The sequence below is a fragment of the Phaenicophaeus curvirostris genome, chromosome 22, assembly GCF_032191515.1.
Source record: "Phaenicophaeus curvirostris isolate KB17595 chromosome 22, BPBGC_Pcur_1.0, whole genome shotgun sequence".
NCBI classification, from domain to species: domain Eukaryota; kingdom Metazoa; phylum Chordata; class Aves; order Cuculiformes; family Cuculidae; genus Phaenicophaeus; species Phaenicophaeus curvirostris.
This window is the reverse complement of record NC_091413.1, coordinates 5,605,696-5,632,101: the sequence shown is the minus strand read 5'-3', so window position 1 is coordinate 5,632,101 and position 26,406 is coordinate 5,605,696. Positions and strand designations below refer to the sequence as shown.

At 44.8% G+C, this 26,406-nt stretch overlaps 3 protein-coding genes across 3 annotated transcripts in view; 1 reads left to right on the top strand and 2 right to left on the bottom strand.

Annotated features, from left to right (window-relative positions):
- LRRC38 (leucine rich repeat containing 38) overlaps positions 1-26,406 on the top strand; it is an 88,250-nt gene that overhangs the window by 16,509 nt on the left and 45,335 nt on the right. The window lies entirely within an intron of this gene.
- On the bottom strand, positions 17,325-19,752 carry CFAP107 (cilia and flagella associated protein 107). The gene is given in 4 exon segments (XM_069874471.1): positions 17,325-17,803; positions 18,345-18,354; positions 18,656-18,797; positions 19,646-19,752. Coding segments are annotated over 4 exon segments (738 nt in total).
- On the bottom strand, positions 19,592-24,846 carry LOC138730112 (arylacetamide deacetylase-like 4). The gene is made up of 4 exons (XM_069874956.1): positions 24,681-24,846; positions 21,534-21,750; positions 21,269-21,332; positions 19,592-20,604 (listed from the first exon to the last, which is right to left on the bottom strand). The coding sequence occupies exons 1-4, from the start codon at positions 24,840-24,842 to the stop codon at positions 19,830-19,832; spliced, it is 1,218 nt and encodes a 405-aa protein (XP_069731057.1). The 5' UTR covers positions 24,843-24,846; the 3' UTR covers positions 19,592-19,829.

Sequence of the window (26,406 nt, the reverse complement as noted above, 5' to 3'; positions counted from 1 at the left end):
GCTCAGTGGGAATGCCCGGTAGGAAGGGCAGGTTGCAGAGAGCACCACAGTCAGACAGAGTAAATAATAATAACCTGTGTATTGAGGAAAATAAAGGCTCGTCAGAGCAAATAGTATTGGCATATGTATGTCCTCAGCAGGGTCTGTAAAGGGGGCTGGAGTAACGAGTACGTTACCGTTTGTAGAATCTCCTTGGTGGTGCAGTTCTGTACAGCCAGGCAGAGTTGTTTCGGTGAGACTTCTTAAAATGCAGGGGGCAGAGAAGCTGGATAGATGGTTGGACTCGATGATCCAGTGGATGTCTTCCAACCTGGTTATTCTATGATTCTATGATAGATGTTCCCTGTTTTGTTGCATCCCTCTTACCACACAGACTTCAGAGCTATGTTTTGCTGAACACAGGCACCAAACTTTAGCATTATCACTTCCTGGGTGAATCATAGGTGATGCACTGGTCTCTAGAGGGATGTGTTAGGTACAGGAATGTTTAACTTCTGTTGTGTATAAGGGAGGGATTTTCTTGCACATAGGATTGACAATCTGATTAAAAGAAAACTCAGGGATAGTTGTTTTGTGTGGACTAAGATGTCAAAGTATCTCTGCCGTGCTGGTTTAATTTATCACTCCTCCATATATTTTATTAAATTATAGGAATTTTAGATTGCTTGGTTTTGTTCTGGTTTTAGATGATCTTCTTACGTGGGAAAGATTTCAAGATACGGGGTCATTATTGCTACCTCCTTTTCATCCCTGCAGTATCACTGGGTTCACCTCATACGCAGCACACGCGTAAGGTAGCACACATCGACCTAGTGTTGTATGTAGTGCTTTGCATATTCCTTTTGCTATATTACATGCACAGAAACTGAAGCATGTACAGTTTCTCTGTAAAACCCATGGTCACATATGGAATCAGTTCCAAAGTGGATTCCAACAGAAAATCATAGATTTCAGATTTACCTATTATTTTATCATCTTTGAGGACCTGATCTAAATCACGCGGCTGCTGAAGAGAAGACTCCCCACCAATGCCCCTACTGTGTAGGCTTTTGCCAACTAAGATGCCTTTGGGTCCTTCCAAGGACATATGAGCCATGTGTTTATTTAAGGAAATCTTGCCATTCAGTTAGTTGCCCGTTTACCCATCCCGAAGCCCATCTGCTCTTCTCTTAGCTGCAGGGACTGACATTTCACTGTCAGCAAAATACACTATTCCTGCAAGCCCCCATCACATGTGCCTCTTGCAGCAAGACAAAGACCCTGGCCACGTCTACAGGCAACAGGGGAAGCCCAGTGCTTTCTCTGCCTTTCCAAACCTACCTTCACAGTTCCCAATTAACTTATCTCCTTGCCTGTTTCGTATCTTTATCAGCACAGATTCGCGAGACTTTAACTTTTATGGCAACTGCCCATTTTTCTACTTACCGGGATGGCTCAGAAAGGGAAGGTGTCGTGAGGGCACTCACTCCATTAATGGAAATAATTTTGGGTTATAAAACTGCTCTCCACCTGCCCACTGTTGGCAAAAATGAACCATTGTCAAGTCTGTGGGATTTTGGTCTGTCTTCTATTGCAGCGCTGGAAAATTAGGGATGTCCTAACTGAAAAAAAAAAAAAGAAAATTGGGGAAGAATTGCAGTCTCTGTTTCATAAAGTGACGTGCAAGATTTTCTGTCGTTTTTCCCATGTTCTTTACCAGATGATCCCCCCCTGCTGCCGCCTTCAGATGAAGTGATTTAAAATGGATGGGATATTAAAGCTTTAAGACAGGGTTTTAAAATAAATGAAATGCTATCAGTAATAGTAACAGCTGCTGTGCCCACCAGCTGGACGGGAGACTTAATCACTCTGTCAAATCCCACTTCCCACAGAACCACGCTTGTTTTCTCTGCCTTCTGCCCTTCCACCAGAACCACAGCACACTCCCAGCAGAGGGATGCTTCGCCGTGGGCCACAGGGGCTGTCGGAGCTGTGGAGGAAGAAATCTCTTTCTCTGAACTCTCATCACAGTGTGTGCTGTGCAGCAGTTTGCCTTCCCTGGAACATGCTTCCTAAAGTCAAGAAGGAACAAGAGCTCAGGCTTAAGCTTACGTACATAGAATCATAGAATCATAGAATAACCAGGTTGAAAAAGACCCACCAGATCATCGAGTCCAACCATTCCCATCAATCACTAAACCATGTCCCTCAGCGCCTAGTCCACCCGTCCCTTAAACCCCTCCAGGGAAGGTGACTCAACCCCCTCCCTGGGCAGCCTCTGCCAGGGACCAATGACCCTTTCTGTGAAATTTTTTTCCTAATGTCCAGCCTGAATCTCCCCTGGTGGAGCTTGAGGCCATTCCCTCTCGTCCTGTCCCCTGTCACTTGGGAGAAGAGGCCAGCTCCCTCCTCTCTACAACCTCCTTTCAGATCATTGTATGTGTTACAGCTGTAATGCAGGGCATTTTGGAATCTGTTTTTGTAGATGATGGAAAAGCATCTCTGCAGGCAGAGCTCCTGTCTCCCAAGCCTGCAGCTTGGAGTGCGGTTCTTCAGAAGAAGGAACTTCTGTGTTCAGAATAGGATTGAATACTAACTATGTCAAATACATCTCATGAATAGTGTCACTTTGAAGACAAAGACCTTGTCACTGCTGACTTTCAGGCTGGCACTGTCTCTCAAAGCTGTTCCAGGTACCAGCCAGTTCACCTGTCAAACCTTACTAGTGGAAACAATTTCCAAATGAGTCACCTCAGAAAAAAAACTTGTGGTTTCAAAATGTCACGTTTCTCTTTGACTTTCACCCAAACTTTATATAAAGTTGAACACAAGAGCTCAATATAGTTTCCTTTGAGATTAAACTAAATTTTTTTGTTGATGAAAATTAAATTTTTAGTTGTGTCTCACTTGGTTAAAAGAGCCATTAGAAGAAATTTCTTTTTAGTGACATTGAAAACACTATTTCACTACCAAATCAAGAAATGGTTTATTTATTCCAGTCAGGGTTCTCACTCCCACCAGTGCCGCTAACTTAGTGAGCAGCAATGCACAAGGCAGTTAACCTTTCTATTGTGAGTTTAACCATCTGTAAAATGGATATGATACTACTTACCTGCCCGACACCGCTGTACAGGGGCTTAATTTTTAATTAAGCTCTTTTAAAACACTCTGAGCTCACTGTGTAAAAGGTGCACGGAGAGGCAAACAGTTTTATTACAATCTTATTGCTTTTATAAGATTTACGTTTCCAAGAGAAATATATGGTCAACTCTATCCATGTTCTAGAAATAACATCAAAAAGGAAAGAAAGTGTCAAGAAGCATAAGAGCTGTACTGGGACAGAGTGCAGGCTTTCTGATGGTCTAGGGTTCCTTCGTCCCTATTAATTATACATGTGGAGCAACTTGTTAATGAATTTCTAAAGACACATTGACACAAGCTCAGACCTCTATCCTGGCAGGCAGTCTTTTGAATTAATTTAACCCTAGGATCAGAAGAAACTGGACAACACCGTTGAAGGCATTTCTCTAACGACCTGAGCACACTACTCACAACAAAACAGATTTCCTGGGTCCGTGAGGGAGGGCGGGAAGGTAATGATACACCTTCATGGGAGCGCGTTATGAATAATTTCTGTAGAAGGCTCTGGCATTACATTTCAGGCTGATTGTCCATGGAATATGACCAGGTAACATTCTCGATGTTATTTCTCTACCCCTTATGCCCTCCAACAGCTTCAAAGATAATTTTAAAAATACTTAATTTTACTAGTAAAATACCTGAGTCGTTCAGGGGTTGTGTTTACAGTAAATATAATTGCTTAAAATAACAGCCAACACAAGCCAATGATTAATTCTATTTGAACAGATTGCCTAATATTGCTACAGTATTCAAAACTTACCTAATATTTTGAAGCAAATTTGACACTCTGTGTGCTTTGCAGGCAAAAAGCACACACCAATTTACTGTAATTACTGTTCATTTACACAGTAGTGGAGATGCAATGTTTGATGTGCAGTTCCACAGTGCGAAGTGACTGCATACGCAGTTTTGTGAGGTTTCCTTCTTTGTCCCATCTCAGAACCATGAACCACATGTGCGTTCTGCAAGAAAGAACAGAGAACAGGACAGCCTGAAACTTCCAGGGACCAAATTGTGGCAATTTGTTGAGTCTGTAGATAAATAAAGTCATAAGGAACACACCTCAATGTGATATGAAGCTATTACAGGATATGCAATCAATAGCTCACGAGATTGTTATTGTCTCTTCTTTCAGAGTCACTTAAAAATGAGACTTTGCAGGTAAAAAACTGGAGTAGTGTGAATTAAACAAAAAGTGTTACTGGAAGAGACACCCACAGCAAGTGTCAAAACTTTGACATTAAAAATGCATTAGTTTGATTATCTTCCACGCTGATTCATTCACAGAGAGGTCCCTCCAGAGCATCTAAATGTCACTAGAGGTGTTGAGGACACTTTGTAAAATGAATTCTTGAAGCAACCTAATGACTTAGGCAAAGGATTCCTGAAGTAACTCCTGATTCTGAGTGCGCAACCCCTCAGGGTATCCTGAGGAATGTGACCTTAAAATGCTGAGCACCTGCTGCATAGAAAATGCTAAAAAATTGGAGGAATCCAAATAACTTCTGTACGTTTGAAAATCCTAAATCCAAAGTTTAGCTTTGTCTCTTTGAGCACCCTGATCCAGCGGGAGGTGTCCCTGCCCATCGAAGGGGGTTGGAACTGGATGGTTGGAAGGTCTTTTCCAACCCAAACCAGTCTGTGATTCTGGGATTTCTTGTATAACATGAGCTCCTGCGGAGAAAAATGGTTTGAAAAGCAACCTGAGACATTATAGCCATTACTGATCCAACAGCTTTGGTTCTTGTTGGTTAGGGAATTCTTTCTCTCCTTCCTTTTCCTTCCAATGCTGTTCCGAACTATCCTGAACAGCTGTGGAGGTTAGAGCTTTATCCCCCAAGGTATATCCTCTTCAGGCACAATGCATCTAATCCATAGCCCGAACAATCCTGCAGTATTAAGCCTCTATTTCATGCTTGTTGCCAGAATTTACAGAATTAACCAGACTAATATTTTTTCTCTATTTACTCAATAAAATTTGGCTTCTGGATAAACTTTCAGAGCAACCACAGCAGTTAGTGACAGTTGTCACTGTAAAAATCCACTCAAGTTTCTATAATTCGGGTCAGTTTGGTCAGTTTAAGCTACATGATGTTTCTTTTTTTCTCATGATTTGTTGACACAACCATGGAAATGCCTGAAGAGTTTACTGGGGGGGTGACTTTCTAGGAGAAATGGGTTGGAGAAGAGCACTGTCTAAGCTGTGTTGTTACAGGGGATGTTACCTTTTAAAGGATGTTACCTATTGTTTCTTTAAATAAAGCTGTCTGTGAATTCCAAATCTCTAAGACTTTACAGGAAAAGCTTAGGAAACCATGCACAAAAACATTTGCAAAAAAAAAAAAAGGCAGAAAAGGATGGAAATCTGTTTTTAAAACCTGAACAACTAGTCAAGATCTGCCGCTAGCCTGTAGGTATTGGGAGGGATGTCTTTCTCGTGGGTTTGGACATGAGTAGATGCCATCACACAGAGAGACAACAGGAACAGATTTATCAGAGATTGCAGGTGGACCAGAATAAAGGCAGCCTTATTACCCAGCCAGTATTAGTGCTGTTTAAACAAGTGCCCACACCATGCAGAGCAGCTGTACAGACAAAGGCTGTACTTGACTTTAAAAGAGTTAATGTTCTCTTACTCTTCCTTTTTTTTTCTCTTTCTCTCTCTCCTACTGGCTCAGAGCACTGGCTTTCATTTGAAGGGCACAGCACACTGAGTGATGTTCACATGATACCAATGCCAGCAGCATGATAAGCCTATTTCTGACAGTGTGGCAAATTACTATTATGAAATCCCAGTGCATTTGATTGCGGAGTGACTTTCAGAAGGGCTCACACATAGCAAGGTTATGAAGGGCTCAGTGTTTACTGCAGTAATGCTGACTTACTGGAAAAAAATTATCGAGAGCTCTTTAAATAAAAAAGCTTGGGAGATTCCCAATTCATAGAACATTTGGCTGAGTCTATGGAGCCAAAATGCACGCTTCTCTAAAATGAAAGGGAAAAAAATTATCAGCAAAAATTCTTAGGCTTTTTTCCCCCCCTTTGCTGACTCAGTGAAATGTGTTCACTAGAGATGCACTCCAAAGGGATCATCGACTCCAGGCTGTCCTTCCCCTCTGAGGTTGTTCCCTTCAGGAGGTTATGGATGTTCTGCCTCCCCATCCCGCTCAAAGCTCAGGATCTCCTCTGTCCATACAGCATCTGAGTTAAAAGGAGAACAAGGTTCAAATACCACATGATAAAAGCAGAAGAGGGAGGAGAAATAGGCAATTTATGGGATAAGAAGGCATGAAAGATGCCGTGAAAAGAAGCATATCTCAAAATATAAAGCAGCAGGAGCCTACCTGCTGAATTATTGTCAGCATCCAAGGGTGTCTTACAGCACAGAGGTAGATTGTCCCTGCCCCAGACTCCTTCCTTTTCGGCTTATTTGTGGAGTAAAGCAATCAGCAAAATAAAGGAGAGCAGGCATTAAATGGCCCAGGTTTACAGCAGGATGGGGTGGCAAGGTACTTTCATGGTGAAATAAGTTTTTATTTAATTATCTAGTAAATGAATATGATTATTACTTTGTTTTTTCTAGCCTTTGTTGATACAGTATTTTGTTATGATAATCCAGCTAAATCTCTCATTCTCTTTCTTGCTTTTATCAATTTCAATACCAGTAAGTTGTGAATACCGTGTTTATGAGGAATATTCTGACTGCTTATCTTAATTAGAGCCTGTGTATTCTCTTTCACATGGAAGCAAGAGTACCGGGAAGCCTTGGCATTCCTGTTAGATATCAGGTCAACCACATTCTATTACCTTAAATACAGAAATATTGGTCTCTGCTACATTTCAGCAGTGTTTTGGAGCACTTTGGTTTGCTGTATTGTGCTGTAGATTGCTCAGCATCCATCTAAATCTGATTAGGATCATGAATTGGGGGAGCAGGGGAGGAATCCCCGCACAACAAACAACAAACCCCCCAAAACAATACCCACAAAATCACAAAAGCAAAACCATCCCTCCTCCAATAACCATTTTTTTTCAAGTGTCTGTGATGTGAGGGCAAGTAAGTTTTGGTTTAAGCAAGTTTGTAACAATTATGTGCTCTAGATTTAGGAATGTTAACAATTCCTGTGCACTGCATTCAGTGAAGCAGCTTCATGGGTCTCATCTGCCTTTGCTCAGGCAAACGTACTTGCCCCAGTGGGTAAAATTAGATGTGTGGCAAATTCAGTCCTCTCTCTTTCTCTCTTCCTTCCCCCTAATTGAGGAACTACTTAAATCCCAGCTAAAATAAACCTGGGTGCTGTGAGTACAGATACAAAATAGGAAAGCTCCTGAAGTTAAGGTAGAAACCTCTAGGTTTGTGTGGTTTTTGAATAGCAAAGGAGTAAAATTTCTCTACAAGAGCTCCCAAACACTTGTAATTTCCACTTCTTTTTTAAGCTAGGACAAAACCGGTCAATTAATAGATCGGTATACAAAAGGCAATTCCCTTTCCTAATCATCTCCACTTTCTTGGCCAAGGAGAGCATTCACATGATGTTTATTTCGGGATACATACACAATGCAGTCTTGTTTGTCTGCCGCCTGGAATGTGACTATTCCAGTCTGCTTTGATTGCTGTTCCCAGCTGAATTAGGAATTGATCCCTTATTTTAGTAAGTGGAGATATGCAGAGGTTTTTGTGTCCTCCCCCTATTGCGATATGAATATATTTAGCTGATGATGGAGTACAGCATCTGTATGTAGGTGGGCACAGCCTGGGATAGGTTAAAACCACCCAACCAGATGCCTGAGGTTCAATGTAGAGCATAGAATCATAGAATCACCAGGTTGGAAGAGACCAAACGGATCATCGAGTCCAACCATTCCTATCAAACACTAAACCATGTCCCTCAGCACCTCGTCCACCCGTCCCTTAAACCCCTCCAGGGAAGGGGACTCAACCCCCTCCCTGGGCAGCCTCTGCCAGTGCCCAATGATCCTTGCCGTGAAAATTTTTTTCCTAATGTCCAGCCTGAACCTCCTCTGGTGGAGCTTGAGGCCATTTCCTCTTGTCCCGTCCCCTGTCAACAGCTGCCTTTTCTAAAAGATGTTTTTTAAAGGCACGTGATCTTGGAATTTGTTTCCTGAGTGGCATGTTGTACCCTGAAGAGACCAAGGGTGTAAATAACCTCTTCAAACAGGTGTTTCACACTTTGCTGTAAGGCCTGAAGGCAATTGTCTCTGAAATCAAACAGGTGATGGCAAAAGCTTTGGTGTGAGTGAATGGTGAGTTACTGCCTTTCCCTGTCTGTGAAAGAGGAAGAAATGACAAATTGGGGATCTTTTTGCGTGCCTAACAGATACTTGAGTAAATGCAGCTTTCAGCACTGAATTTAGTAGGACCAGAATGTCACTCAGAAGATTTTGGAGAAGGGCAAAGCTGATGCTGAACTTGGTACTGCAGTATCGCTGTACACAAGCTGGGAGGATGGGTGCTGCTACTATTTGCAGTGATCAAAGACAACATCTACTGGGAATACAGTGTTAACCAGCTTGAGTGCAATGAAATTGTCTTGTCGTGGCTGTGCAGTGTGTGGGAGAAGGGGCAGAACCCATCAAAACTTCAAGCTCTGTGCACTAGAGCTGGGCAGCCCCAGGTACGCAGTCGGCTACCTGCAAGTTGCTCTGTTGCTAACACTGAACTCTCACCAGGGGCTTCTTTGTAGACCCACCCAGCTCTACATCCATGCCAGCACACGCTCTCTCAGATAATTAAACACTGATAAATTGTAGTCGTTATCCTCTGCTAAAATGTCTTGTGATCAATATGGAAAGTCCCAACATTTTGCAAGAGAAGAGGGTGCAGGGGGTATCTGGCTTCGACAACAGCAGCTCTGGTGATGCTACACAGCCATCTGCCACCACAACCTAACAAGGACAGCTCTTGGTTTCAAGGTTGGGACTGGCTAATGGGACAGTGTGTGATTTAATCTATAAAGAAAAGAAGGAGGGGTGGATATCCCCCAAAACTTTGAAGGGCAAGTGGATGAAAGCAAAGGAGGATTTCTTGTGAATCGTCACAGTCTAGAAAGAGAATTATTTGTAATCCCAAGAGCTGCAGTTCTAAGAACTAAGACTATCAGTCTTTTACAGACAGCTGGAAATCTCCCCACTGTTTTCAATTTACTTTGGACCATATTGTATGTAATGCATCTCATGCTGTAGAATTCCTACTTTCCCCCTGGAAATACAGTCTGGGTCCCTGCTGTGGGATATAAATTACAATGCCATTTCCAGCAGAGCTTAAGGACCTACGATGATAAATGCTCGTTTCACAGCAAATTTTTGCTGAGGTATTTCAACCGAGTCATTCGGTGGCTGATATTACAGTAAAGCTGCGTCTGAATAGTTATTTTTCACAGGCAATGTGTTGTACTCCTGACATAGGAATTCCATCACACACATGAAAATAAGGAAATAATTACTGTTCCAGAATTCTAAAGGGAAGACAATAATAGGCAATAGTGGGTCTCTTTAAAAAGGTTTGGAAGCTTACTATGACTTAATATGTTTTAAGGAAAGAAAAATGTTATTTTAACTGGAGCTGGCAAATTCTACTGTTTTGATTCCACCGTGGTAATTTCTATAAAAGATGTGATTTAAAAGCTGCAATTTCCCAGTGTCTGAAGCTCAATGCAGTGTTTTATTCTAACAGTTCTGAATAGAATTAGAGCACTGAATAAATTCACCCTGCCTCTGCGCCTGCTGTCCTAGCTTGAGGCGGAAGCAGATGACAGCGAGCTCCAAGACTGTCAAACCAGCACCACAAGCCAAAGCTACATTCACCTGAAAAAAACCAGGGAATTTATTCCAGGTTGGTAACAAGCCGGTCCATTATTTCAGGGGTTTGGTGCCAGTGTTCAGTTTTTTTAAAAGGCCATCTAAAACCTCACAGGCGTTTTTGACATTTTCTCATTAACAGGGCTGGTGGTTAGGGGCTTGAGAGTGCTTTCTTGGTGTTCAGATTTAGATTTTTAACACTTTAGGTCTGTCACCAGCTCACTGGAAGATGCTGGTTTGGCTTTCGTCATCAGGAGCTCTGAAAAAGGAAAAAAAAATTAGCACATTTCTCATTTACTATTAATTGGAACATATTTTTCCCTGTAGCAGTTTGATGATTACGAGATGTCAATGCCGCTGACTGGGGTGGCTTTGCAAATAGTCCCTATAAATAGAAAATAAGAAGCTGTTTCTGTGAAATGACCGGCCAGAGAAAAGAATCACTGAGGGGCATGGTTTAGTGTTTGGTAGGAATGGTTGGACTCAATCCGGTGGGTCTCTTCCAACCTGGTGATTCTATGATTCTATGATTAACCAGGGAAACAGGTACAGACCTTGCCTGACCCTGATCATGTAAACACAAGCTAACACTACGATCATGCAGAGCAGTCTCATCTATGCTAACGTTTTGTGGGGAGACTGTTTAGTCAAGTGTTTAAAATACAGCAATAAGGATGAAAATGGCTGTGTGGTTCCTCCAGCTCTCCCGCTGACACACAGCAAACCTCCTCGCCTCCTTGCAAACTCATCTCTGACAAAGGGTCGGCTCCCCTAGAACCTGGGGGAGCACCGTTTCTTGGACATGGAGCATGAAAGGTGAGAGCAGGCAGTGTGTAAATCACACAGATTGGTGCGATAATAAGAATTATTCACTTTGAAACACTGCAGGTGATGTTGTAGTGAGGTGGGTCTCTTCTCCCAGAGATGGGATGAGAGGAAAGGGCCTCAGGTTGCGCCAGGGAAGGTTTAGAGAAGATATTAGGAGGAATTTCTTTACTCAGAGAGTGGTGAAGCCCTGGCAGAGGCTGCCTAAGGCAGTGGTGGAGTCATCACCCCTGGAGGGGTTCAAAAAGTGTGTGACCGTGGCACTTTGGGACATGGTTTAGCAGTCACAGTGGAGTTGGACTGATGGATGAGCTTAGAGGGCTTTTCCAACCTTCTGCGATTCTATTCTATGATGCTATGACCACGTTTCTACTGCAGCAGAAATGAAGAACAGTGGCAGCTTTCATCTCCAAGATTTCAAAACATTTGGAAGAGCTGCATCCTCTCAACAGAGATGTGGCGCCGTTCTAAGGAACGCGTAGCAACTCCTTCCCTATCAGAAAGCGGGGTGCTCGTTTCTCTTCAGTGGAAGAGGGGCTCCAGGACACGGCTCCTCAAGAGCAACTCTTAGATGCCCAAGAACCTCAGGCACCTCTGGGCAGTCGGGAGCTCGAAAACAGAGCGAATCCTGCCACCTGGTGCTGCAGAGCCCTCACTGGCTGCACCTCGGGCTGCTCCAGCCTGTCTGGGATCCTGCTGAGCTTGTCTTTCCTGATGGGATTGGTGTATTTAAGCCTATAACACTTGAGAAGTCTGCATTAAGCGATTTGATCTCAATATTTATGAGTAACAGCAGTAATGAAGAGTGTCCATATAGCGATATACAGGGTGGAGAGTATCCCTGCCTGCTTTACAAAAGCAAACACTTGGACTGTGCTGTATATTTGGAAGTAAAATTGATGATAACACAAAATGTTGGGAATATTGAAGGAGTGGGCTGTCCAGTGAGGACGTTGACATAACTATGGGTTGTGAGTTATGGACAATGGGCATAAACTGGGGAGGGGCAGATTTAGGATAGACATAAGGAGGAATTTCTTCATGATGAAAGTGGTGAGGGACTGGAACAGGTTGCCCAGTGGTGGCTGCCCCATCCCTGGAGATGTTCAAGGCCAGGTTGGATGGGGCTTGGAGCCCCTGGTCCAGTGGGAGGTGTCCCTGCCCATGGCAGAGGGGTTGGAACTGGATGATCTTTAAGGTCCCTTCCAACCCAAACTATCCTATATTTCTATGATTCTATGATTCTGTTATTCTGTGATTCTATGATTCCATGATTAAAGGTCCTTGCAAAGCTCAAGAATTTGAGGGATCAGAAGAAAAACACAGGCTTGCCTGGAGAAAAACAGTGGATTTTTATAGCATCCCTCTAGATCTCTCAAAGCAAAGAGTTTAAATTAGAAACCTGACTCTGTGGGCAGTTATCAGCAACCAGCATATGCAAAGCTGTAGCTTCCGTATCACAGTAGGAATTCAAAATTGCTTTATTTTTAGTTTTAAAAATCCAAGATTTTCTCTTTATTGGCTGCCAGGCTGAGACACACACACAAGCAGCTTAGGCAATGGCCAACCTCTAAGCCTCTTCTCCATAAGCACTTTTCTGTCTGGTGTGAGCGTTCCCCACCTTGAGGTGAACGAGGGAGGACAAGGCTGTGAGCTGCCACACCAGCTGAAACACTGATGTAAAGGATGTTAAGGATGCCGCGGCGGAATGTACTTGTTTGGAACTTAAGGGAGACTCCAGTGGCCTTCCTCTAGGGAGCCGTAACTACCTCTCAGGCCAACCACTGTCAAGGACAAGGGCTACCATCAGGTCAATGCTCTCTTTATATATAGAGCTAACTAAATTTAGTGTTAAATCTGCTGTGAAAATTTACAGCTTGTAATATTTACCTGACAGGCATCCAGACCTTCCTGTCCAAATATACAGTTCCTTAAATTAGACACAAAATGTGTCATGAGGCAGCAGCCTAAATTACATATTTACAGCACCGAAGCAGGTAAGTACATATTCATGCAGCCAATCCTGACTTCTTATTTTTAAAATAATGGACTGGCTTGTTCAATATATTTTTTTAAACCCCTGACAGGGTGAGCAGTGCTGGGTCTGGGAGCTTTCTGGGCCAGGGGCTGTCTTTGTATTCTCTGTTTACAAGCGAGTTCTGCACAACGAGGCTGTCGTCCTTAGGGGCTGTTGCAATTGAAAGAATAAAAGTATGTGACAATAAAGAGCAACTCCCTGTGAAATGGCTCTGCCTAGAGATTTTTTCCTTCTTAGCGAACATTATTGCCCCAAAACAGCTTGTATAGTATTTGTGTAATGATTTCCTTACGGGTCATTGTTGAATAGAACTCAGGTCCTTCCGTACCCAAAGTGAATGACCCCATCACTGCAACTGCAAAATTGTTCCCTTTTCACGTTGTCAGGATGGAGTTCTCAATGCCGACCGGCTTAGGAGCCACCTCACAGCTACGTACAGGAAAATGGAATTCTACAGCAGTTCTTCAAGGGCCCAGACTGGCTCCTTTGTGAAGAAATCCCCACCAACAGCCTTTTGAGCTTAGAATCATAGAATCATGGAATAATTTGGGTTGGAAGGGACCTCAAAGCCCATCCAGTTCCAATCCCCCTGCCATGGGCAGGGACACCTCCCACTGGATCAGGGGCTCCAAGCCCCATCCAGCCTGGCCTTGAACCCCTCCAGGGATGGGGCAACCTGGGCTAGGGCCTCCCCATTCTCACAGGAAAACATTTAATCCTAAAATCTGATCTGCTTATTGGTTAATTGAGTATTATTGAGTCAACGGGACTGTGTCCCTGCGGGATTCTCTCTACCAGCATTAACAGCTGTGTGACACAGCACTTTGTTTCAGATACTTGCTTTGTTTGATAAAAATCTTGATGGGAGCTGTAGTTCCTGCCAATATGTAATAGTTTGTCTAGAAGAAAAGCTGCTCTCTCTGGAAAGAAATGACTAAATATGATTTTTTTTAAAAAAAAACTCTAGTAAATTAATGTTTTCCCTGAAGCATTTCGACCCCACATGGCGCTCATCATAGGCGAACTGCAAACCAAACCTATTAGACTGCTCAGACTTACATGGAAAAAATGAGTATCAGTGGCATGGTTTTCAGATGGTGCCTTTTAGGAGTTGATCGGTTCAGTTCAGTTTAACAAACGGTGCAAAAGTTTAAAGGAAAAGGCTAGTTACTAATGGCAATTGGAAGTTTTCACCACCAATATGAAAAATACATGTTCTAATGTACCAGAAGCTCTGCCAGATCTGTGTGCCTCATGTAAGTGTCATCAAAGAAAGCGGGGTTGTATTCTTATGGGGCTGAAGTGAGGCTGAATCCCAATCCCAGTACCTATACCTGCATATAGGGACTGTCCAAAGAAATCAGGGCCTTGGAATGTGCAGATTTGGAGGACAGGACTTGGCAGCCATTGTGTCCCCGTTTGGTAGAGCTCAGATTCTGAACACTGAAGCTGTTTGACCAGTTAAATAACTTGGACAGCTCTTTTTAAGCACCTTTCAAGGAATATTTATAACGTTCTCTTGACCACGCTAACAACCTCTCGTCAACAGCCTGTTTCTCTTTGCTTGAAACCCTGCCGTTTAGTCTCTGTGACTACCCTCCCTGCACAGCTGGCAGCCCCAGTCCCCAGTTACTGCACAACTTGCCAGCAAGAATCAGCGTTCCTTGTCTGAGCCCCAGCTCTGACTGCATTTCTCAGTCTACGGGATCCGTCTTCTTGTTGATGCAGCTCATCCAGGCTGACATCGGTCTCCTCCAGGGCAAGAAATGTGCTTGCTTTGAGAGACGTGCATCAATTCTAACCACCACCTTGTCTCTTTAATGGCATGGAAGTTCAAATACAAAGCTGATTTCATGCAATCAAGGCTGCCTGGAACATCTTCATAACAAATAGTTAGAATCATAGAATAGTTTGGGTTGGGAGAGACCTTAAAGATCATCCAGTTCCAACCCCTCTGCCATGGGCAGGGACACCTCACGCTGGATCAGGGGCTCCAAGCCCCATCCAACCTGGCCTTGGACACCTCCAGGGATGGGGCAGCTACCACTGCCCTGGGCAACCTGGGCCAGGACCTCCCCACCCTCATCATGAAGAAATTTCTCATTATGTCTAGTCCAAACCTGCCCCTCTCCAGTATATATCCACTGCCCCTTGCTCAGTGAAAAAACTGAAGAGAGCGGTGCACTCTTGCTTTCCAGCCACAAGTGACCAGAAGGCCCTGCAGCTGAAAAAAGCTTTCTCAAATAAAAGCTTGGATAAACATGTCACATCAGCAAAACGTAGCTCTTCGTGTTTTGTAACGATTCCCAGGAGCCCCAAAGTGCTTGTTGGACATTAATGAATTATTCCCTACAACATCAGAGTGCACCAGAATAAACATCACCTCCTTACTTCTCTGATAGAAATGTATTTACGTTCCTGGCTAGATCCATATTTCAGAGGTCTCCAAGTTCAAGAGGTTTTTCTCACCAGGCCTATATTTCAAGCTGATCTCTTTTCTTTATGAGGTTGTGCTATTTTTATCATTAATATCCCCTCTTCCTGAAAAGTGCACGTCTTCATAGTGTAACCCAGCTTTTCTCTTGCACATTTTCATTAGTTGGCTGCATTTTCTGTTTGCTAGTAAGTGGATTTCTGAGTTATTGCAAGGTTATAATGATTTTCCCATCTCTTTTCAAAAAAAGCTATAATCTGAATTGGTTTGGTTTTTACCTGCTCCTGAAGCACAGGCCAAATGACCTCTGGTTTAGTGGTTTTATCTTCAATAAAAGCCCTTGTAATTTCTGAAGATTCGAGGGAGTTGGGAAATGCATTTGTGGTAGACACAATGAGGGTATTTGGTTTTGGAGGAGGAGGTACTTGTGCATCTCAGTAATTCCCCGTACAGAAAGCTGGTAATTTCTTTCCATACACAAGCTTTGGTTTTAGAAGCATGGTAGATGATAACCATAAATTTTTCATTTACTATAAATAATTGGGGTTGTTTAGCTTAGAGCAGAGGAGTCTGAGGGGAGACCTCATCACTGTCTACAACTCCCTGAAAGGAGGCTGGAGCGAGGTGAGTGTTGGTCTCTTTGCCTAAGTAGTAGGTGATAGGATAAGAGGGAATTTTGATTGCTTGCCTTCTTTATGAGTTATTTTAAAAATGTTTTTCAAAGGAATCTGGTTTTTGTACCACAACACTAATAGCTGGTTGTGTTTCTGGGACTGTTTTCACCTATTTTGCCTTCAGCCTTTTCTAATTGCCTTTGATCTCCCTGGGGCTTTGAAGCCAAAAAAACCCCAAACACCACATAATGCTTATCCAATTGTCAAGGTTCTTGCATCTCTAAAAGATTCCATTAACGATGCTGCTTTCTGATTCCTGCCCCAGCTGAGAGGCTCTGTACCCCTCCCGGAGATGGTTTTGGATGGCTCAGGGATTAGTGAAGAATCTCTTAGCCAATAGGTGCCACTGTTGCTCTGCTCACACCTCTGAATTGCAAATGTTCTTCAGCTGAAAACCCAGCCTTGAAGAAGCAAACCTAAATCACATGGACTAAAATGTTACAGAGGCAGAACTCTGGCTAGAGGTTTGTCCATGCCAAGATGAAGGTATATGCTTTATCTTGTTCCTAAAAATTTTTATATTGTGGCTAATCTTGCAAATAAATGATGAAAATATAAATATGAATTGAGTTAATTCCAGATATGTTTAATCTAAGCCTTTAACTTGCTACAAGTTTATTATTGAGGCTCAGATCTGTACCAGCCAAACCTTGCAGGTATCTCCTCTGGAGCAGATGTGATCAAAATGCAGAAGTTTCTCATCAGGGCAAAAGGAAGTTTTGGGAGCTGTCAGCACTTTTTCCGTAGGTCCCTCGCATACTGGCTCAGCTGAGTAAAGCATCAGGGTGGTGATCGAGCCGTATATAGGCTGCCTACAGATATTTCTGCGAGGTTTACTATTTGAAATAGCAGGTCAGCTAATGTAGTTCACTTCACAGCTTATCTACCAGTAAATGGTGTTCAGTGTGTAAAGTCAGGGGCAGCCAAGGGCAATCAAGGGCTGCGTGCTTACTGCATTGGGAAGAACCTTGGTTCACCTTGTCCTTCGCTATGTAGCCGTTTCATATGTTTATTCTTGGATGTGTCAGACAAATTAATGAATAGCACAAGGTTCTTTATCCTCTTTCTCTAAAGAAAGGTATAGCAAGCTGTTTAAAAATCAAAAAACAACAAAGAGAGATTCATATCCTTTCAGGTTCAATCCCATTCTTTTTTTTTTGCCTCTTACTCCAACTACTCATTGGCTAGAAACCAGTAGATCAAAATTTTGTTTTCTGTGGTTTAATATCTTCTGAAATATCCCCAGCCATCCGCAGGTCAGAATGTAACCCAGAAACTTGTTCTAACTAGTAGGCAGCCTCTATAACCTCTGCCTGCATAACCTAATTCTCATTCCTGCTGCACAGAGCAGATCACCCTTACGTATAGGAACAAGAAGCTATATTAAGCAGTACTTAAGATCACCCTAAGCAGTTTACACAGAGGCATCCCTGGCTTTTCTATCTCCAACCAGTTGGCTGGTGGCGTGCAGGAATTTCTGACCTCCTTTATAATCCAGTTTTTTACTAACATGCAGGGGAAGCTGTTCCTGCCCAGAAGGGAGGCCACGAGCTTTCGCTGCTGGTCTCAGCTGGCGAGTGGCTAAAGCAGAAATCAGGGTGCGTTTATAGGAAATAGTGTAGACTTTGTTTATTACTCCAGCTTCTTTCTTGTGCCATTTTTCCATCAGCTGCTCAGAAAGGCCACGCTTGGTGGGTGGTTCTGAGACAGGAAATGATTAAAAGTTAGAAATGATAGAATTAAATATTTGGTCCCGGTGTTCTTACTCTGCAGTTGTCACAGGGAAGATGTGTACTATGTTGACAGAAGACTAAGGAATGTTTTATTTATTTTCATACTCTGATACTAAATTTTAGCTTCTTGGTTCCTTACGATGGGTGAAGAAGTGCTGCACTTGCAGGCTTTGAAATGAGCCATAAGGGACCCCGTGCTATTTGTCTGTATACACAGCATTGCAGCGGCTTAGCGTGTTTTTGAGTCAGGCTGTACTACCAGTGACATCACAGGATCTTGTCGCTCTTATAATTTAATCCCTGAAAAGAGGGGCATTTTCATTTCAGTTCAAGTAAATTTCCACTTAAATTAAGCAACTACATCTGTGTGTCATGAGATCTGATTAACCTGGTTTCAACACCTGCACCGTGGATTTGCAGATACATTTAAGAAGGCTGCAGATGAAAAGCTGATTGTCTTGTGCTGCTTAAGTGTTTCACCGTGTGCTAGCATTACAGATGATTATTTCCACCTGCCCATCAGGAGAGAATGATAGGAATATTTGGGAGTGGGGAGGCACCTCAGAGGAAGGGACGTTCTAGCAGATGATACTTGTGCAAGAAGTATTTCCGTGAATGATCTGGGACTCCTTTAAGTGCAGTTTGTTCCTGTGAATCGGAGTTTGCTAATGAAAATAATCCTTTTTTACCAGCAAGCTTACATTATAGACCCTGGACTGTCCTGAAGACACAAACCCAGTCCTAGCTGGTAGTAACATGCTGATTTTCTTCATGTGCCCTGGTCACCCTCTGAGGCAGAGACTGGGGAACCACCAGTAGGAAAGGGATCCCACTTGAATCAAACATAGGAGGGAGCACTGGGTCCTCTACACTGGCTGTGGAGCTGCAGTGCCTTCTTTTGCACGTATAGTTGTTTAAGGATATAAAATATGATTTACGTTATTAGTTAAAGATGATCACTGTTTGGAATGTTGGCACACACCACCCTACACGTGTTATTTCTTTTACTTACCTTGAATTTTTCCATCATGATTCTCCTTAGTGTTGGGTCTGGTTTGTGATCTGGGGAGTAAAGGAAGTCTGCTCTGTACATGCTGCCACCACGTTTCCCAATGTCTTTTATAAACCAGAAAGATGTACAACATCCCGTATAGCTGAAGCAATTTGATAATTAAAGAAGCTCTGTTCCAGTGCTGCTTTCATTGTCCGTGCATTTAAAAAGCACTTATTGGGGAAGAAATCTACACTACGTATGTTTTCTCAGCTGGTATAATCAGCCATTGTAAAATAAATGAATTAGCAGAATCAGGAGGATGCACTAACAGCTCCAATACTGAACCTAACTGGCCTGTTTCAACAAAGTTAAATGTCTACTGCTAAAATTTGCTCAGCTTTTCAGCAAGGCATACGACCTATCGAGCAGCTGTGCTAGCAAAGATGCTTTTGTTTATACAAGCAAATGAAAACAATATCCAAAGTATTAAAGATCCTTTGATGCCAGTAATAACTTTTAACTTATGAAAGGGATAATGAAGCCTCTCCTATAATGTTGGTATATATTATTAAGTTGTGTGTGTTATTGTTGTATAGTTGTATGTCAGTTGTTTAGCACTCTGAAGTGATTGCAATAACAAGCACTACAGCATTTTTAATTGGCTAATGTTAGGTCTGGTTAAACCACACAACGTGACTCACACTCAGGCATTGCTTCTGTCCTGGCTAAGAGAGATCATTAACGAAATGAATCAATGTAGGCCAGGCAATATGGTTATCCTTCTCCCTTTTGTTCCTCTTCTGAGACAAGCCTGGACTCCAGAATCGGAGCACAGAGTAGGTCTCAAAACATCATGATATAGCTGCCATGCTCCCCTACACCAACACACCACACATACCTGTAGGACACACAGACTACCTTCATAGACAGGGACAAACCAGAATGTCCATTCAAAGTAATGTTCTTCTTTATTGACATCACTAAAGATAAGGGCTTGCAGCACAGTACACGCTTGAATAAGGTCTGCATATTCCGTGTTCCAGCTGACAGTTGGAATGAGGTTCTGATGAGCCTCGTTTATCGTTGTTAATGGCTGCCCTTGATTGACTATGCATCACCTGATATTAAATATCCTAAAAAGATATTTTCCTAGGTTGAGGCATGAATAGACTCATGGAATCTAAGATGTTTACTATAAGGTTTTCAGGAAGTTAACAATGCTGTCCAGTCCTCTTTTCCCAGATGGAAATGAGAAACCACAATAATCATATAGGCTTATGATTCCATGGAATCCATCCTCAAGGTGGTACCAGGTCACTCGAACCCCGTTGTCTTCCAGTCTCTTCTTGTAAAGCAAGCCATCGTCCCTCAGCACATCATATTCGCATGTCAGGATGAAAGACTCGGGCAACTGGTGAACAACAGCATCTTCAGCCAACAGCGGGCACAGGTTGGGCTCACAGAATCTTTTCACTGTCTCATAAACTTCAGCTATAAAATCAGTGGGCCTAAGTGGCTTCACACCTCTGACCTTAAATTTTTCAGGGATGTTATCTGGACTCACCCACTTCCTGTACTTCACCCTCATATCTGGAGGAATATGAGAGCCCTCCAAAACCTCTTGCATGTGCAATGCATGCCCGTTCAGGTACTGCAAAGCAAAGAAAGCAGCACGTTCTCGGAATAAGAGAGGGACTCCTCGATTTTGATGGTAGGATGGTAAATTGAAGTCCAGCGCCTGAAGGCCTGGGTAGATCAGGATCTGAGCACGCAGTCTGGGGAGGTTCGATTGACCTGCAAGGGTCTGGCTGACGGCGGCTGCCAGATTGCCCCCAGCACTGTCCCCACAGACAATTACACTGGCAGGATCCACCCCATAGTGCTCTGTGTTCTTCATAAAGTGTACGGTGACATCAAGACAGTCTTCATATGCAGCCGGATATTTGTGTTCAGGAGCTAAACGGTACCTAACGCAAAGAAAGAGACAACAAAAGTAAGAGAAGAAAATGTCATCGCTGTAATATTAATCGGGAAATGGCATCCTATGCTGTCTTCCAGCCCTGTCATTTTGGGGTAGTTTTCCTCCAGGTCAGGATATTCTCCTAAGGAGGTTTTTCATCAGTCAGCGATTACGAATAAGCTGTAAATCATGTATTCAGTCACAAGCACTCAGTAAAGTAGGATTGTCCGATTAAGAGTCTGGCTGAGACTGTGCATCTTAGTCATGCTGAAACCTCCTTGTGTGTTCTTGATGAGACAATTTATAATTTTGTGCCTTTCCTTCCTATGTGCAAAATGGGAGTATTATAGTGTGATTGTTCTCTCTTTTTATAAATCACAGTACTTTAAAGCATCATAGTACATGTTCACGTGTTCAGCAGAAGGAAGACTTCTGCCTAAGGTTTTGATTGGCTTTTATAGATTTTCTTAGTGTTCCAAATATTTCCATTCGGGTCTTTTCTGAGTATATCTGGGCATGAAGAGTTAAGAACTGTGAAATTTCCGTTATCACTATTTGCCTCTTTGTGGACTTGACTGAGTTCAATAGAAATTCCTCTGCAAACAAGAACATCCCCAAAACCAGTGGCAGCAACAAGCTCCAAACAACAGGACAGGGTGGGGTTCACTTACTGAACAGAGACAACTACCGATTCACTTTCTCTGGATAGGTAGCGGCAGACTTTTTCATAGGTATCTGTAAAAGAAATATTTTCATTAGTGCTTTTCTATTGCCCTGATCTTTAAGACAGCAAGGGAATGTTCATTCCAGAAAGGTATGTATTTGCCTTCACACCTCCTCCCAAATCACAGGCTGAAACCCCCACTTATTTCAATCTTATAAAAAGATGGGAATGTTCTTTCTAAGTTACTATAATTCCTCAAAAAAATACCTTACCAAGACTTCCAAATACCCAGCCTCCTCCGTGAAAGAAGATGATACCTCTCCTTCGCCCATCAGAGGTAGCTTTAGGCTGATAAACCCGCACAGGTACTTTGTTAAACTGCAGGTCCTGGATAAAGAGCTTTGGGTCTAGCCCTAGTTTCCGTCCCTGTCGCACGTATCGGCCAAAAGTGATCTGACTGCAAAGTCCAGTCTTCTCCAAAATTCTTCCCTGTTAAAGATAAAAGAAATAAAGGCTTCTTTAAAAGTCTTGAGTTAGCAATGTATAAAAACTCTGCATCGTACTTACATTAAACTGTGTCTGAGGGAAATCTGAAAGAAACACAGAACTTTCAAACAAGAAAGTGCTTATTTTGTAAAATATGAATATACTACAAGAAGATATAATAATAGCAGCATGAGATATCAGAATAACTACCACGGGGTCTGTTCATAGAGGATGATTATGGCTATGGAAGAATCTCACAAGCACCCTAACTGGCTTCCTGTACACCCAGTACTGATAGGAGAGCTCTTTCCAATAGGTTATGTGGTCCTTGGGTTTTGCCTTAATAAACCCATGGAAAACAGTGAGGAAAAGTAACTCTGCAGCTGGTTTTCTTGATAGAAATGCCCAGTCCTAAGAATGTGAAAAATCCCAGGATAGAGTCAGAAAACAGTATTTGTTTTAAGTTTGCCTAGATCAGTTGTACTACAAAGGAGAAATTCTACCTTTTATCATAGCAGCTGGAATACGAAGAATCAGACTGAAAAATCTAAGCTTCACATACAGTAATTTGACCTCTGTCATCTGCTAAAAATAAAGCTCTCTGATTCAGGAAAAACAATCTTCCCAAGCTCTCACATCTTACAGACTGTAAAAAATCTACTTCCATTACTCGGAACTGGTCAGACCGCACCTCGAATCCCGTGTTCAGTTCTGGGCCCCTCACCACAAGAAGGATGTTGAGGCTCTGGAGCGAGTCCAGAGAAGAGCAACGAAGCTGGTGAAGGGGCTGGAGAACAAGAGAAGCGGCTGAGAGAGCTGGGGGTGTTTAGCCTGGAGAAGAGGAGGCTGAGTGGAGACCTCATTGCTCTCTCCAACTCCCTGAAAGGAGGTTGTGGAGAGGAGGGAGCTGGGCTCTTCTCCCAAGTGACAGGGGACAGGACGAGAGGGAATGGCCTCAAGCTCTGCCAGGGGAGGTTCAGGCTTGACATAAGGAAAAAATTCTTCACTGAAAGGGTCATTAGGCAATGGAACACGCTGCCCAGGGACGTGGTTGACTCGCCTTCCCTGGAGGTGTTTAAGGTGCGGGTGGATGAGGTGCTGAGGGGCATGGTTTAGAGATTGATGGGAATGGTTGGACTCGATGATCCGGTGGGTCTCTTCCAACCTGGTGATTCTATGATTCTATGAAAGCCAGTCTCACTCTGCTATCACATCAGCAATATTGTATGGGCCATCCAAATTGGTTGTCTTGGAGTACACATTAATTGTCAGTATTGCCCTGCACACCTTTGTGCTCATTCCTGTTTCATTTATACTTGGTAACATCAATGAAATGCTGTATATAGAGACAGCAATAAAGGCTTTAATAGCTCTCCATTGCATAAACTAATATTCCTCAATCAGATCATAGAGCTCATGAACTGGCAAACTGTAACTGTTGGGTTGTGCAAGTCAGTGACTGCTTTTTATTTGCATAGAATTAAAAGATACAGCAAGTGACAGCGGAAGAGCCGAGGAGCTGTAATGCCGTTTACGCAACACTGTCCCAGGGAGTCCAGGGATTAAGTAAAGCAGCCCTAACCGGATTCGGTACCATAAATGTCACCCGAGCAGTCGAAGGGCTGTCGTGTTCCTTGGGCAAGGTGACTTCCCCTGAGGCTGAGAGCAGTTATCAGACAGAAAACAGCTCAGCTGGGGATTCCAGGCTGAAGTGAGCCCTGCTGTGTGGCAATCTCCTGCTGTCAAGCTCTGGTGCGCTCCTGTGGGATGTGGGATGAGCTCACGTGTGACCAGAGCATCCTCCCGCTCCCCACAGTGCTCTCACTACTGTGGGAGCTGTGAGCATCACCTTGTTGGGGTGCAGATCTTGTGCGAGGATCCTGGCTTTGTGTGGATGTCCAGCCAAGATCCTGTGTTTGTGTGGATCTTCCACTAGGATCCTGGTGTTGTGTGGATGTTCCACCAGGATACTGGCTTTGTGTGGATGTTCCAGGACCCTGGCTTTGTATGGATGTTCCACCAGAACCCTGCTTCTGCATGCATGTCCATCTAGGACCCTAGGTTTTTGTGGATGTTCCAGGATCCTGAGTTTGTGTGGATGTTCCACTAGGATACTGTCTTTGTGTGGATGTTCCACCAGGATGCTGTCTTTGTGTGGATCTTCTGTATCAGAAACAGCATGATCAGCAGGTCCAGGGAGGTTCTTCTCCCTCTGTACTCGGCACTGGTGGGACTGCACCTTGAATCCTGGGTTCAGTTCTGGCCCCTCACCACAAGAAGGACGTTGAGGCTCTGGAGCGAGTCCAGAGAAGAGCAACAAAGCTGGGGAAGGGGCTGGAGAACAGGCCTTATGAGGAGTGGCTGAGAGAGCTGGGGGTGCTTATCCTGGAGAAGAGGAGGCTGAGGGGAGACCTCATTGCTCTCTCCAACTCCCTGAAAGGAGGTTGTGGAGAGGAGGGAGCTGGGCTCTTCTCCCAAGGGACAGGGGACAGGACGAGAGGGAATGGCCTCAAGCTCCACCAGGGGAGGTTCAGGCTGGACATTAGGAAAAAATATTTCACAGAAAGGGTCCTTGGTCCCTGGCAGAGGCTGCCCAGGGAGGGGGTTGAGTCCCCTTCCCTGGAGGGGTTTAAGGGACGGGTGGACGAGGTGCTGAGGGACATGGGTTAGTGTTTGATGGGAATGGTTGGACTCGATGATCCGGTGGGTCTCTTCTAACCTAGTGATTCTCTAATTCTGCAAGGATCCTGGCTCTGTGTGGATGTTCCACCAGCTCCCGGGGTTTAGCGGGCGCTCCAGCAGCCCACTGTGTGCGGCTCTCCCCGCTCCCCTCAGGCGGGCTGTGCCGCCCCCGCCCCGCCCGGCTGCCCTCGCTCCCCGTGCCTCAGGGCCGCTTCCCCCCCGCCTTCCCCGTCTCCGGGGCCGCGACTCACCAGGGCGGCGGTGCCGAGGAGCACGGCGAGCACCAGGCGCAGTTTGCCGGGCTGGTTGACGCCGGGCGGGATGTCGTAGCCGGGCAGCAGGAGGAGCGCGGCCAGCGCCGCCAGCGCCGCCAGGGGCACGAGCAGCAGCAGCAGCGCCGCCAGCGGCGCCATCGCCGCCCCCCTCATCCCCCCCCGCCCCGCCGAGCCGCGACTGCGACGCGGGGGACGCGGGGCGGGACCCAGCGCCCCGGCGGCTCCTCCGGGGAGGATTTCCCACCGGCAGCCGGCGGGACGCGGGATCTTAGAGTCCTAGAAGCGCCCGGTCGTAGAGCCGTGCGATGGTTTGGCTTGGAAGGGGCCTCAGAGCCCGTCCAGATCCACCGCCGGCCATGGGAACGGTGTCAGGATGGAGCTCAGGGTGCTGAGCGGCTTAGAATCACAGAATCACCAGGTTGGAAGAGACCCACCGGATCATCGAGTCCAACCATTCCCATCAAACACTAAACCATGTCCCTCAGCACCTCATCCACCTGTCCCTTAAACCCCTCCAGGGAAGGGGACTCAACCCCCTCCCTGGGCAGCCTCTGCCAGGGACCAAGGACCCTTTCTGGGAAAAAAATTTTCCTAATGTCCAGCCTAAACCTCCCCTGGTGGAGCTTGAGGCCGTTCCCTCTCGTCCTGTCCCCTGTCCCTTGGGAGAAGAGCCCAGCTCCCTCCTCTCCACACCGTCCTTTCAGGGAGTTGGAGAGAGCAATGAGGCCTCCCCTCAGCCTCCTCCAGGCTAAACACCCCCAGCTCTCTCAGCCGCTCCTCATAAGGCCTGTAGGAGCCACCTCACAGCGACACAGGGCAAAATGAGATTCGGCAGCAGTTCTTCAGTGTCCCAGACTGGCTCCTTGGTGAAGGAATTCCCACAGCCTTTTGAACTATAGAGTCATAGAATCATTGAATCGTAGAATCATGGAATGGTTTGGGTAGGAAGGGGCCTCAAAACCCATCCAGTTCCACCCCGCTTGCATTGACACATGGTGTCAGGATGGAGCTCAGGGTGCTGAGCGCCTTAGGGGCCACCTCACAGCGACACAGAGCGAAATGGGATTCTGCAGCAGTTCTTCAGTGTCCCAGACTGGCTCCTTTGCGAAGAAATTCCCACAGCCTTTTGAACTTCGAATCCTAGAATCACAGAGTCGGACAGTCATGGAATAGATTGGGTTGGAAGGGACCTCAAAGCCCATCCAGTTCCAGCCCCGTGCCGTGGGCACGTTATCAGGACAGAGTTCTCCATCCTGACCAGCTTAGCAGCCACCTCGGCTACACACATGAAAATGGGATTCTGCAGCAGTTCTTCAGTGTTCCAGACTGACTCCTTGGTGAAGGAATTCCCACAGCCTTTTGAACTTAGAATCTTACAGTTATAGAATGATAAAGTCATAGAACCACAGTCATGGAATGGTTTGGGTTGGAAGGGACCTCAAAGCCCATCCAGTTCCACCCCTGCCCTGGGCAGGGACACCTCCCACTGGATCAGGGGCTCCAAGCCCCATCCAACCTGGCCTTGAACCCCTCCAGGGATGGGGCAGCCACCCCTGCTCTGGGCAACCTGGGCCAGGGCCTCCCCACCCTCACAGCAAAACATTTCTCCGGACGATCTCCTCTCAATCTTCCCCTCTCAGCTTAAAGCCATTCCCCCTCATCCTGTCCCTGCACTCCCTGATCAAGAGCCCCTCCCCAGCTT